This window comes from Larus michahellis, chromosome 6 (genome assembly GCF_964199755.1).
Source record: "Larus michahellis chromosome 6, bLarMic1.1, whole genome shotgun sequence".
Lineage (NCBI taxonomy): Eukaryota > Metazoa > Chordata > Aves > Charadriiformes > Laridae > Larus > Larus michahellis.
The window spans coordinates 35,795,071-35,808,123 of NC_133901.1; the positions used below are offsets into that span (position 1 = coordinate 35,795,071).

At 45.4% G+C, this 13,053-nt stretch overlaps 1 protein-coding gene across 5 annotated transcripts in view; it reads left to right on the forward strand.

Annotated features, from left to right (window-relative positions):
* The window catches only part of P4HA1 (prolyl 4-hydroxylase subunit alpha 1), a 36,493-nt gene extending 25,768 nt beyond the window's left edge, over positions 1-10,725 (forward strand). The window contains exons 10-15 of one of the 5 annotated variants that reach the window (XR_012587524.1): positions 1,492-1,591; positions 3,233-3,368; positions 5,324-5,389; positions 5,900-5,968; positions 6,630-6,726; positions 7,198-10,725. Coding sequence is in view for 4 of the 5 variants with exons in the window: in XM_074591082.1 (XP_074447183.1) it covers positions 1,492-1,591; positions 3,233-3,286; positions 5,324-5,389; positions 5,900-5,968; positions 6,630-6,726; positions 7,198-7,268 (457 nt within the window). In the remaining variant the exon portion in view is untranslated. Of the gene's footprint in view, positions 1-1,491; positions 1,592-3,115; positions 3,170-3,232; positions 3,369-5,323; positions 5,390-5,899; positions 5,969-6,629; positions 6,727-7,197 lie in introns of all 5 variants that reach the window. The other 4 variants (XM_074591082.1, XM_074591081.1, XM_074591083.1 and 1 more) reach the window with 4 other exon arrangements.
* Positions 10,726-13,053: the final 2,328 nt, after the last annotated feature.

A 13,053-nucleotide genomic window follows, 5' to 3' on the forward strand; every position in this document is an offset into this window, starting at 1 on the left:
GGTATTTCTGTCCAACAGTCTTGCAAAAGCAGCGGGAACCACCAATGAGCCCAAAAGGCCGAGTTAGATGCTAGAACTAGCTGTCTCCATTGTCCTGCAAAAAAGGGGAAAACATGGGCCGCAAATCATCAATATGATCGGTATTAGTGACTAGTAGGGAACTGGCAAGGTAAACAGAGAAGAGAGCCAGGGAAGGCAAAGAGGGAGCAGGTAAAACAAAGGTGCAGGGGCTAGAACGGGCTGAGTAAAGCAGCATGAGAAACAAGCATCATGTGAGCAGATGAGTGGCTTTAAAAAAAGAGAAGGGAAAAAAGAAAAAGATAGGGGCTAAATGAAATTGATTATTTTTTTTTTTTCCAAAAAGAACAAAACATTTAGCTTGTAAAAAGCTGAAAAATGCCTGTGTTTGTTTCCATGTAACTGGATGTGTTCACGCAGGGCTGGGAAGGGTCCAGCAGGGACGTGCAGAGCTGCGGTTATACTAAGCTTGTGCCCTTTTCTGCCAAACCCCGTGATCCCAGGTGACGTAGCTGCTGCCAGTCAGGCACCGGACAAGAAGGAGCAACCACTTTGAGTAGAAAGTGCTCCACTGGGTCTGGGTGAAGGCAGTGAGTCGCATGTAGAACTGCTTCTGTACCTGTTCATGCCTTTCTCTGCTGACTAGTTTGCCAGTTAGTTTAAATGCGGTATTTTTGGCTGAAAAGTTCTAATTTGCAGTAGGAGGCAGACGTTTTGAAGATGCTTTTGGAATTGTGAGGCTGACCTTTCACATTTATATTTAAAAAAAAAAATATAATTGGGTTGTTTTGGTTTGGTTTTTTTCCCCTTAAAAATCATTGTGTACCTGAAACGTGCTAAATGCCAAATTCGTAATAGGCTATTTTGGTAGAAATTGTTGAATAGGGAAAATGGTAAAGGGTTCTCTGCATTATTTAACTGTTCTCACAATTATTTTTAGTACCATTGCACAGGTAAGTAATGTGAAAGGACGGATCCCAGCGCGCTTGCCTGTAAGTGCTTGATGTGGAAGAGCTGAGTTGCAGTCACACAGGCTCTGCCCATGCAAAATAAAGTAACTCACCTATTCCTTTCCCAAGTGCTGCTTCAGAATGCATCAAATGTGGAGCCTAAATTAGCTGTTTGGAACGGGTAAGAGGAAAACTGGTTTGTGCCTGTTTTAGAAAACAGCTTGAAGCAGATTTCACTTTTTGGAACGTTTTCTTCAGTCCTTTGGTAGTCCAGTATGGGAATTAAGGCCCTTAGTTTTAGAGCTTCTTTAAACCAGTGTTGTAAGTGTTCTTCCTAGAAAACATGTTTATTAAATGCAGGCCTTCATAATGCCCTGGAAATATTTCTGATCATCCTACCAAATTCTTGAAAAGTTTAAAAAATTAATCTCAAATTCAAAGTAATTCCAAATGTTGGATTTGTGCTGCTAGCTTACTGCCTGTTACTACCATATTTTAGTAATTATTTTTCCCTCCCATGCAGTGCTTGGTTGTCTGGCTACGAAAGCCCTGTGGTATCTCGCATTAACACGAGGATACAGGACCTAACAGGACTTGATGTCTCCACAGCAGAGGAGCTGCAGGTAAACTCTTAGGACTCGGATGATGGTGAACGTCAGTTGGCATTTCATTGTGGGTGGCTTCATGTGCAGCACCATGCTCATTCAGGCGGTGGTGGTGAGGTGGCCACAAAAGCTCGTTCAGCCCAGGGGCAGCTGATTTGATGGCTGGTTTGATTCCAGGCCGTGGGAAGAATAGGTGTTGTTTTCGACAGGGAGGAAGAAAGTAAGTTGGAAGAAAGTAAGGCTCACTTCAGTAGGAAATGGCTTTTCTGTCGCTGGAGGGAAACAGTAATAACTGCTGTTCGTGATGTTCACGGAAGTGGATGTGTAATTCCTCTTTATTTATACTAATAAAACTGAGTTGCATTGCTGCAGGATCAGCTGTGTTGTGGTGCTGTGGTGGTGGTGCTGTGGTGGTGGTGAAAAGTTTAGCTTGACTGATACGTAGCGAAAGGGGACAAAAGGTTGTTCAAAAGGAAAGGGCGTTCAAAAAGTATCAAAAAATAGATGTTCTATCCCATCCTTGGTCCTAGGCGGCCAACAGTGTGTCTGTAATGTGGGAGAGACCAACTGTACATGTAATTTGAGTAAATTTTATTTTAGAAGTACTTTTATGCATTTCCTTGAGGCTTTTAAACAAACAGCTGCTTCTCCAATTCTGAGAAAGCATTGATACCTGGGAAGCACGGCACCTAGACAGTGGTTCCTGAAAGCTGTTGTGCTACTGTGCCTCTCCATCAAGACTGCTGATGATAAAATGCCCAAGCATCTGGTTGAAAGTTGAGGTTATGAATACATAGAAGAGATACTATAATAATGAAAAAATCAATGAGGAAAAAGGACGGTGGGTCCTCTTTATTGACATAGAGATCAAAGAGGGATTTAAACTGGAATGATGTAAAAGTACTGTGACCTATTTTGAAGAGAATGTAACCTGTAAAGTTTCTATATAAGAAAAATATTTTTCCACCCTGGGGCAGGACCAGATTCCTTCCCCAGAGTACACCGCATCTTGCAGTGCCAGTCTTGGATGTGCTGCTGCTCTTGTAGCCAAAGATCTTGGGGTGGCTGTCCAGGTCTGCAGGAGTTTCGAAAGTTTCATGGTTGGGTTCGTGACCTGAGGGTCATGAGATCAGACGGTAGCAGGCACTCAGGAATGGGAGAACTTCTTTTCCCCTTCAGCTTGGGCAGAGAGAAGAGCTTTCAAGGAAAGCTGACCCTGGGGAAAGGGACGGTTCAGCTGCGCCTTTGCTGGGAGCTGGTGTGCAGTTGAGAGCTGCGAAGGCAGGCTGAGGGGCTGAGACCCTAAAGCTCAGTCAGGTTTTGGCTCTACGCTGAGGAGGAGTCTGGGTGAAGTCAGAGCTATTAGTGAATTAATCCAGTAGGCCTTCTGCGGTGTACGCTACAGTTTAGCTGGCTGAGACTTCTAATTTCCTATGGTTTGATTTTTAAACTTCATCCGTCGAAAGGTTGTAGATGACAGTCACATTCTTGTCTGGATAAAATACTGCTTTACTAGATTTTGTGCTTCTCCTTTCACTGTAGGTAGCCAACTACGGAGTAGGAGGCCAGTATGAGCCTCATTTTGATTTTGGAAGGGTAAGTCCTGTTTTCTGTCTGCATCTCTTTCTTCTTCACAAGCACTGTGTTTCTCTTTTTCAGGTGGCAAATTATGGAGTGGGAGGACAGTATGAACCCCACTTTGACTTTGCACGGGCAAGTAAAGAGATGGAGGAGAGATAGTCACCTGGTGAAGCCTGGGCCTCGTGGCTGTGGCACAGTTTTTATTCTTTACTGTGTATTAAATTTTGTAGCTCTTCAACTTTTCTAATCCATGTTAGTGGAGAAAGCCCTCTAAACCACCAGCTGAACTGATAAACACTTCAGGCATTACAGAGCAACAAGGGTTTTTTTCTTCAAAAATATAACTAAAAGAGAATTATTCTAAGGAGATGACTGATAGTTCTTAACAGAGCAAAGGGCTTTACTGTAAATCTGAGGAAACAGTTAGAAATATTCTAGTTGGCCAAGGTGCTGGCCATGTAAAGCCATTTTGTTTAAAGCCACTGAAGGATATACAGCTAAACTGTATAAAAACTCGCTGTGTATCCTGTGCTCCTGACAGGTGTGGCAGCCGATGGTGGCACCAGCGAAGCTGCCTCCAGGCGCTGTAGCGCTGGGTGAGGCAGAGGTGGCTGCACGGGACAGAGCCTAACGCTTCTTCTGTGGGGAAGGCCTGGTTGGCAGCATAGGAAAACTTGCATTGCAGCTTACCCTGCAGGCCTGCCGGGCGGAGAGGGGGCTTCTTTCCCCAGAGCCGAGACGATGCAGGCATTGTGTGTGCTGTTGAAGAAATTTTGAAAACACAAGTGCTCTGTTACTGTAGTTTACATGCTGATCGCTAGCAGACTCCTGAAACTGGAAAAAAGCCTACCGAGGTCTTCTCATCGCACCATCCTTTTTTTTTATTATTTGTTTTAAATTCCCAACCACTTTCTATTCCCAGCTTAAATTGTGGACTGCTGGAAATAATGCCACTGAATTCAGTTGGTTATTTATTGGGCATACTTACGTGTGATTTAACACCTTCAGATTAACCTTATGCTGTGAATCCAAGTCACCAACTATTAATCAGGATCTCTGCTCTGTAAACACATGCTCAAAAGCATTGCAAATGATTAACAGTGTTTGGCAATGCATGGGTTAATTTCTGGAGTAAGGATTGCCAGAATTTTAAGCACACACAAATAGGGGCCAGAGGGGGTGGGTTCTAGAAGTAAGAATAGAGGTGTGACAAACATTGGTATCCTAACCCATCAAAATGGGGTTTTGTTCTTGTAAGGCAAGTGATAAAACCCTCCTAGTTACCACATGGCACACTGGGCTAGTTGTTTAGCCTGTTAGAAGCTCCTGCTCTGCTGAGACCCTCTCGGCTTCCTCCCCCCTTCCCAGCTGCAATGACAGCACAAGGGTAACATGCACACATAAGGTACACGTGTGCTGCAGCGTGGGGGGGAGGAGGCCCCTCCCTTTTACCCCAGCGATGGGCTGGTGGCGTCGCAGCCATACCACGCACGTTCTCGTGTGTTGAGGCAGGGACGTGCCTTGCTCCTGTTGCACGCTTCAGGGAGGGCTGGGATCGTGCAGTGCTTAATGAATCACTCGCTGGGTATTTAATGGCACTCCCAATGCTAGGTCGCACAGCAGCCTGCCTGGCACAGCAACCTGGGGCTCCAGCGGGAGGTGGGAAAGGCTGGAGCGGGAGAGGGGGTGAGGGCCACAAAGGCAGAAGCACCCTAAGGGAGCGGGGCCGGCAGCTGCCCTCAGGGCATGCTCGGAGCTGCCCCTGCAGCAGAGCTCTGCCAGAGCGTTGTTCCCGGTGAACCTGGGACTGAAGAGCTGCCCTTGCAGCTGCACCTCTTGGCCAAGGACAAGAGGGGATAAGTGAGTGTAATTAAATAATTAAGTTTGTGGCTGTGAAGAGGATTTATATACGCGTTTTCAGACCGTACAGTTCTTACCCATCAGCAACTTGGGCTTATGCCTTCTCTGTCCTACAGAATTTTCAAATGCCTGGTTTATTTAAATTAATAGATACGCTCATACCACATTCTCCCCTCCTTCCAAATAGAGGGACTGAATTAATTTTTTCTGCATGAGTTTGTCTGCTGCTGGCTCTGCAGCTGTGTGTCATTGGCTCCTCTCAATAATCAAAATGAAATGCTTATTAAATCTGCTTGCTTTTATTCACAGAAAGATGAGCCAGATGCTTTTAAGGAATTGGGAACAGGCAACAGAATTGCTACTTGGTTGTTTTATGTAAGTGATATATTTCTGTCATGTGCTAGTGCCAAAAATATCTGTTGCTGCATAGTCTATGCCATTGCATGATTTCATTACATTTTTTTACTGAAGTGACTTGCAAATGAAGGCAGCCACTCACTTAGCAGTAATACACAGGGGCTATCTTCTTACCTGTAAGTCATGGTTCTTCCATGTGTTCTTAAGGAGGTTTTGTTTTTTTTTTCCTCAAAGGTGAGCACCAGCTTAAATTATTTGACTGTTCATTTCTGTATCTACATCAGTATTTATAGCGTGCTCACTGCCAAAACACTTGAGCATGTAACGTTCAGGGACAGGACTGGCTGTTGTGCTTTAAACAAAGAGGGTGGGTTTCAGCCTTATTTGAGGCTGTTAATCACGCAGCCTTTGCTCACTAATTGGGAGGTAGAAATTAAGTTTTCAATAACCCAATTTTATTTTACCAAAATGTAACACTTGGGGATGTATCGGCTTGCAACTTACCTGTGCCTTTCCCCCCCTTTTCAGATGAGCGATGTGTCAGCAGGGGGAGCTACTGTCTTTCCTGAAGTAGGAGCCAGCGTTTGGCCTAAAAAGGTAAGTGGAGCATTTTATCCAGTGTAACCACTCCTCTCGCCACCTACTCAAAAATATAACAGATGTATCAATGCTTAAAAAGAAGCTTTAAAACGAATTTATATGAAGAAGATTAGAGCACTGTTCATGGGAGCACAGAGGTACTTACAATGAACCGAATCAATTGGAGTGGTACCGGTGACTCCAAGGGTGTCTCATGTTCTGCACGTTAAAGCATAGTTATGTTTTGGACTTGACTGCTTCTAATACACAGACTTTGCAAAACAGTACAATGTTTCACAACGCATTTTGAAAATACTCAAATCTGTAAGTAGGTTTAGTCTTGGGGTGTCTGTAGGGAATCATGTGTTCCTGTTATATTTTTTTCCTCAGAAGGGTCACAAATCTTTGCTTTATTTTCAGTAAATTATCTTGCTGTCTAAAATTGGTCAGAGTTGAATGAAACTGGCTCAGGGCTTAAAAAAAATTAACAGCCAAGTATATATAAGACAGAGAATGAGTCAAAGGAGACTCATTCCTTAAGAAAGCAAATGTTACAATATGAAGAAGATCCTTCAATTTAAAAGGAATGTCTGAAACAAATACACATTTATCATTAAGTTGGTGTGAGAGCATGTTTCACACAGAGCAAAATCCTGAGGGTTTCCACTGCAATTTCCAGGGAACAGCTGTATTCTGGTACAATCTCTTTCCCAGTGGAGAAGGAGATTACAGCACTCGGCACGCGGCCTGCCCAGTACTAGTCGGAAACAAATGGGGTAAGTACGCCTCACACTGCTCTCACTTACTGGCTGCCACCTGGAGGTCTGGGGCCTGCTGGTGGGTTGTCTTGGTTTTCCTTTGCCTCTGGGCATCACAGTGCAAGAAAAAGCAGCCAGAAATTAGGTCCTTTATAAAGAAATCTACTTTATATCTACATCTGCTTCATATCTCTCTCTCTAGATATGTTATAGTAATATAATATAGTAGCATGTTTTTATTATGTATCTAAAACACGCATAATACTATATCTACTTTAATAGTCTTTCATAGTTTTGCAGCTACTGGGAGGTTTTTTTCCCCTCTGGGATTTATTAGACCATCTTCACATTTGTGTGCGTGTATTAAAATAGTTCAGAAAACTAAGATAATCCTGTGCTTAGCTGAAAGCTGGCCAATAGCCTACACTTGGCTTCAATAGAGCACGAGCTAAGCAGGTGCAGTGATCACATACCTTTATGTCTTTGCAGTATCCAATAAATGGCTCCACGAGCGGGGACAGGAATTCCGAAGGCCGTGCACTTTATCAGAGTTGGAATGATGCAGAATCCTCCTTTGTCTCTTCTGTATTCAGTCTCCTGCAGTTTACAACTGACTAACACTCCACTACAGGTTCAGTCTTCAACTACATCAGTGTTTCATCTGTGGACAAAACAAACATGCTTTTAGTTCCCTCTAAAATATCCCCTTAAGGTTTTATGAACAGAATATATTGATTTTTAAGGTCTATCAGTGTTACAGAAAAAAAAAAGGACAAAATACAGATCAGGGCCACAAGTAAACAGTGGTGTTGTGTGTGGTGCTCCATTCACCATCGCCCCTCTGATCAGCATGGAAAGCCAGCGATTGTCCGCTCAGAGTCCTCCTTGCAACTGTTGGTCTGCTAAGGGCAGGATGATATAATGGGAGGGCTCCCTTCTAAGGAAGGCTGAATTAAACCAGTTCATCCTCAATTTCCAGACATTCGACTCCTTGCTTTCCTAGAGTGCCTGCCCACTGCTGTTGAGAACTGCGGGCACAGTTGGTGTTTCTCTGGGGAACAGGTTATCATCATGTCTTAGCCTGTTTTTCCACTTCCACAAAAGCCCCAATTTTTAAACTGTCTTTCTTCTCGGCCTCTGTGGTGACCGTGGCTCTTAACCTTGGAAACATGGGCCAGCAGTTACATACGTGTAGATGAGATGCTTCAGCAGTGCTGTGTCAAACACGTGCCTGCATCAGAGCCAGCCTGACAGCAGTTACAGCCCATCTTCCCTCTTTTTTTTTTTTTTTTTCCCTTTAATGTTTGTCCACATAAACAAATGCTGCTTTTATTCTCTCTTAGTAGTCAACTCTTACATCTGTTCCTTGGGCAGTGGGGATGGAAATGTTACCATCTTCATTAATCAGAGTAATCGTGCCTTAGGACGCTGGAATTTCAAATTGGTTATGAGACTTCAGGTGATGAGGTAATACATAGTCCTCATGGAACGCTCTCCGCCCTCGGCCCCCCCAGTTCTTAAGGTTTTGTGAGAAATAGATGGCCTGTTATAACCCTAAATCTTTTTTAGATGCTTTTTATTTTGCAAATGTGTTTTGTGCTGTGGCTGCTGAATGCAGGCTGCAGCCTGTAGTGCTGGGGCAACTGTTGGCAGCGGGTGCCAGAGGAGGTGCCTGCTGTGGCTGGTTCGGTGTTGCTCACCTTGTGGAGCTGCCTCCACCTCACGCCACTGGGAAGGGGCCTCCTCCTGAGGCGCTGGTGCTGCTCTTCCCATGAGCCAGGGCTGGAGCCGTTCTGAATTCACGCCACCCACACAGAGAAAACGTCCCCAAAGTCAGCGGTGTCTGCACTGGAAGAACTCCCTTCACAGTGACTCTCAGGGACTGTAGTTTGTGACGAGTCATCCTTACGCTGAGATGAAGCTGAAACCTCTGAAGGGATAAGAAAGTGGCTGCTGCAGCCGCTGAACTTCTGTTCTGCTCGTCAGATTCCTGTGGGAGGAATAACAGCCATCCCTGCTGCCTCCCTAAGCAGGGCAGGGAGAGGCTGCAGAGGGATTTGCTTCCCTTCAACAGCAGGATTTTCAGCAAAACATCTAAATGTTCCACTAACACAAGGACAAGGATCAGTGAGCTGCACCAGACTCTGCCTAAACAGTGATTCTCTGGATGATGACGGTTTTACTGATTTAGGGGTCAATCCTGAAGTCTTTACCAAGGAAAAAATTCCAATTTTAGTTAATTGGATTTTCTGCCTCAATAAAATCTTGAAAATTGAGCCAAAAGGCAGATAAACCCAACTGTTAACGTATTAGAAATACCTCTCAATTGCTGGGAATGCGGTTTAAGGTACTATAGTTTGAGAAACTGCATACTGTCAGAAGACACTTTAAAAGCTTTGCTGGAAAATGCGTTATTAAATTTCTACTGAGCCTGTTAGCAATGGGACCTACATAACTGTTTATCCTTAGCCCTGCACCTTCTTACATTTGGCCTGTGCGTTTGGCAGATATGAAACAAATTCCATTCAGCACTTAAGAAAACAAATAAAAAGAAAAATCAGAAATAGTGCCACCTCATGTCTGTACTGCTCATTTATGCAAAATAGCTGGTACGCTAGAGCAGTATCTGATATAAACAGATTCACCAAAGAAGTGGGTTATCAGAGCATATTTTTGATCACTAAATTGTAATCATTAAAAAAAACCCATAACATTTCTACTTACCTGAGTGTCTGTCTCCCTTTCACACCGTGTCAGACATTCATCTCTCTTCCTGTCGGTGGTTTTCTCTTTCCCCTCTTTTTGATTTTCTTAAGCTCCAAAAAGCAGGTAACCATGGCTGCAGGTAAGTCCTGCTGCTTTCCTGCAAAGTAGAAGAACACAATGAACAATGTGGTGGTAGGAGTCTTACTTTGGGGCATTGATTTCCTTTCAGTAGCTCCGAGGCATCTATAAATGCTTTTAAAAAGCCAATCCTGCGTAGTTAACAAACGCAAAACAAAATCAATGTATTGCCACCATGAACATGTTTAGAAATGGCACCTGGTTTTGCTATTCCAGAATAGCTGGGTTTATTCTGCAGAGGTGTTACCTGATACATTAAAATAACTAAAAGCTAAAAATTGGAGAATTTATGTAAAGTAAAAGAGAAATACTGAATAAAAAGTGTCAGTGACTGCTTTAGGTACTGCTGTAGTGGAAGAAAACCCTTTGGTCTCTTACATGTTGAATGAAGAAAGTAACGGTTGAAGCCAGAAGAAATCACAGTTATGTTATATTAAGCAATGGGGTTTGGTTTTTCCCCCTTGATGTTCCCCCCATGTTTAACCAACACCAAAAGGTTAACGAGAAGCTCGAAAGTAGCTGTGGACTGTCTGGGGGAGTTTGCTAAACACTTGCCTCCCTCACCTCCCAGCGAGTACTGCCAGGGTCCAACAGTATTTTAAGAACGGTCCGAGAGAGGCATCGCCTGGGGAGTAAAAGTGTTTTAGTGCAGGACTTTTTAAAGCAGTGGACTACTCAATGACTTGCAGTTCTTCGGGGAAGAAAAATAGTTTCTCTTTTGACAGTGGAAAATTTCACTTGGTTTAAATAAAAAAAAATCCCTCAAAACTCAAACTCAAGCCTGCTGAGGCACATCAGCCCGAAACGTTCCAGATAGATTATTAGAAAGGGTAAGCTTTTTTTTTTTTTTCTAAACTGCAGACAATCCGTATTTCCTTTTTCTCTACTGCAGCAGCGTCCATGCCCCCAGCACTAAAGGTGTAAGGGATTACGCAGGTGGTGCTGCTGCTTTCTGCCTTACCCCTTCACTTCTCCAAGGGCTTTTGGATCAAGAGCGTGGCTCCTGTGTGAATCTGGTTTTGTATTAAAGATGATTGAAAACTGGCTCATAGTGACTGACAAGTGAGAAACTGCCTTACTGTTTAAATTTTTTTGTAATAAAATTTTTAATGTAAAAAAAGAAAAAAAGGCTTAAAATAAAAGCCACTGCCATTAGCAGTGAAAAATTCTCCACATCAAACTCTCCTCGTGTATAGCTGTTGTAAATCTGATCACACAGATTTTTATCACCATCTGTGTTTCCTGGAACCTGAGCTCATTTGTTTCACTTCATAATCTGGGCGGGCAGGTGCCGGAGATGCTCATACAACAAATTATTACTATTAAAACGTTCTCAGACCCAAACTTTGTGTCTCAGTTAGGAACACACAGCACTAATGGACTGCAAAAAGGGGAGGGCAAGTAATGCTGGGCTGAAAGCCTCATGTACAGAAAAACTCACAAAAAGGCGCTGACGTGCTCGGCCGGAGGAGCCTGGCTCAGCCCCTTTGTCTCCTCAATGCATCGATTTCTGTCAGTAGCTGGTCTGGGATTAATAGTGATGCGGGAACCGCACGAGCTCCTGGCTTGAAACTCAACACAGGCACGACAGAGGGTCAGCTGCTGAGAGACCCTTGTCCGGGGATGACAAATACTGCCATTTCCTGAAGCCAAGAGGTCAAACAACCAGTTAGTTATCCTGAATAGTTCCAGGGAGGGGAAGAAAGATCAGCCTGTCCTGCAGCACAGACATCAACAGCACGGTAGAGGGACAGAACATGCACTTACATATAGGAAAGTCAGGTTGAGTTCTTCCATAACCAAGGCAGTTTATACACTACAGTGCTTCCTGTGCTTCAGTCTTTCAAAACAAAGGAGCTTGTGCATACTTTGGGGTCATCGGGAACCCACAAAACAGCACAGAAAAGGCTGGTGAGAACCCCTGATCCTTTTGCCTGTGGAATGGATCCCGTGCTGCTGAGCTGCTGCCATGCCCCTCAGCAGGGTGGGCCAATGCCAGGGGAACGTGAGCAGCCGGATGGCGCTCTTTCAGAGGACAGGGCTTACCCCAACCCTCTGGGCTTTTTGGGGTGTTTGTGGGCTTCTGGCCACTTGTCTTGTGAGGCTGGTGTGGTCAGCCTGGCCACAGAGCTGTGGTACTGAGCCGGCAGCGCAGGGGCTTTGGCAGCAAAGGGTGAGATGCAGCCCACAGCTCTCTTCTCTGAGACAACAGAGGGGCTGCCCTGCCTTCTGCATGTAGCCTGAGGCACCCACCCAGGAGTTGGGGGGTGCCTAGGTGGCCTTTGTCCTCTCCCATGGAGGAAGGGGAGGAGTGTGGTTCAACCTTGCTTACGGACTGTGGCTTCCCACCATCCTGCCTGGGTATCCAGGGCTCTTCCAGCACAGCAGCACCTAGAGCATGACCACATCACCATGGAGGAACCCTGCCTGGGCACTGGGAACTGCGGCAGCTAAACGAGGCAGGGTAGGGGTGGGGATAGGGAAAAAGGCCTGCAAATCGCCACAGGGCAGGACCACACAAAGGAAAAGGAAAGGGTCTGATGGTATCAGCACCTACGGATGGGGCAAGGCAGCACAAGGCAGATGGGATTTGTCCAGGGCCTCCTGGAGAGACTGGACCAGGCCACAGACTTGAGCGCAGCCTCCCTGAGGGAAAGCGTCTTTAACCACCCACCCATCCTCCTCCGGCCGCTGGACTCTGACCTGCCTCTGCGAGGGACTCAGCATTTCATCATCGAGCTCCATTTCTCATTCCAATAATCAGTGAGTCATCTGGCTCCCAAACCAGGCTGTGATTACCCACTAACCTTAACCACAAGCTGCCCGTTCCCCCCGTTAGGCTGTGCTTCCATGCTTAAATATCAACCAGCAACTCATCAAGCCAGCCTAAACTGAGAGAAAAAGAGCTCAGTCCCTCCATCCTCTGCCTCCTCGCGAAGGGAAGGATCCTGGCAAAGTGCACGACCCCGTGTCTCTGCCTCTGAAAAAGAAATGCACAAAAGGAGCTGGAACAGGCCCTGCACCTCCCTCCCAGCAGCCCAGCCCAGGTTGCAAGGGTCAGTGTTTGCTTTGGCACGGCTGATACCTGAAAGCAAGAGGGTTTCCCAGCTTCATCCGGGACGGGGACACTGCCGTTAGTGTGGGGGAACATGGGCATGAACGTCCAGCTGCACTGCTGTGGGACGGGTGTCTGCCCCACACGGCTGTAGCCAGCTCTACCTCCCGTCTGATGAGAACATGCTGCCAACAGTCTGATAGTGTCATTAGGAGTGAGTGACTCATCACAGCCCGAGGGCTGCTCTATATTTAAGCATTACAGAGTCAGAAATGAATGCACGGAGTCAGGAGCTGCTTACCCTGAGGTCAAGGCGAGGTTCAGAAGCCAGTTGTCAGAGTTCACCATCATGGCAAACAACATCTGTATCTCTAAAATCTTTAGAGGGAGAAAAATTGGCATAGGGAGAGGGTATTTGCAACCACAGCAGGTCAAAGGAAGGTCAG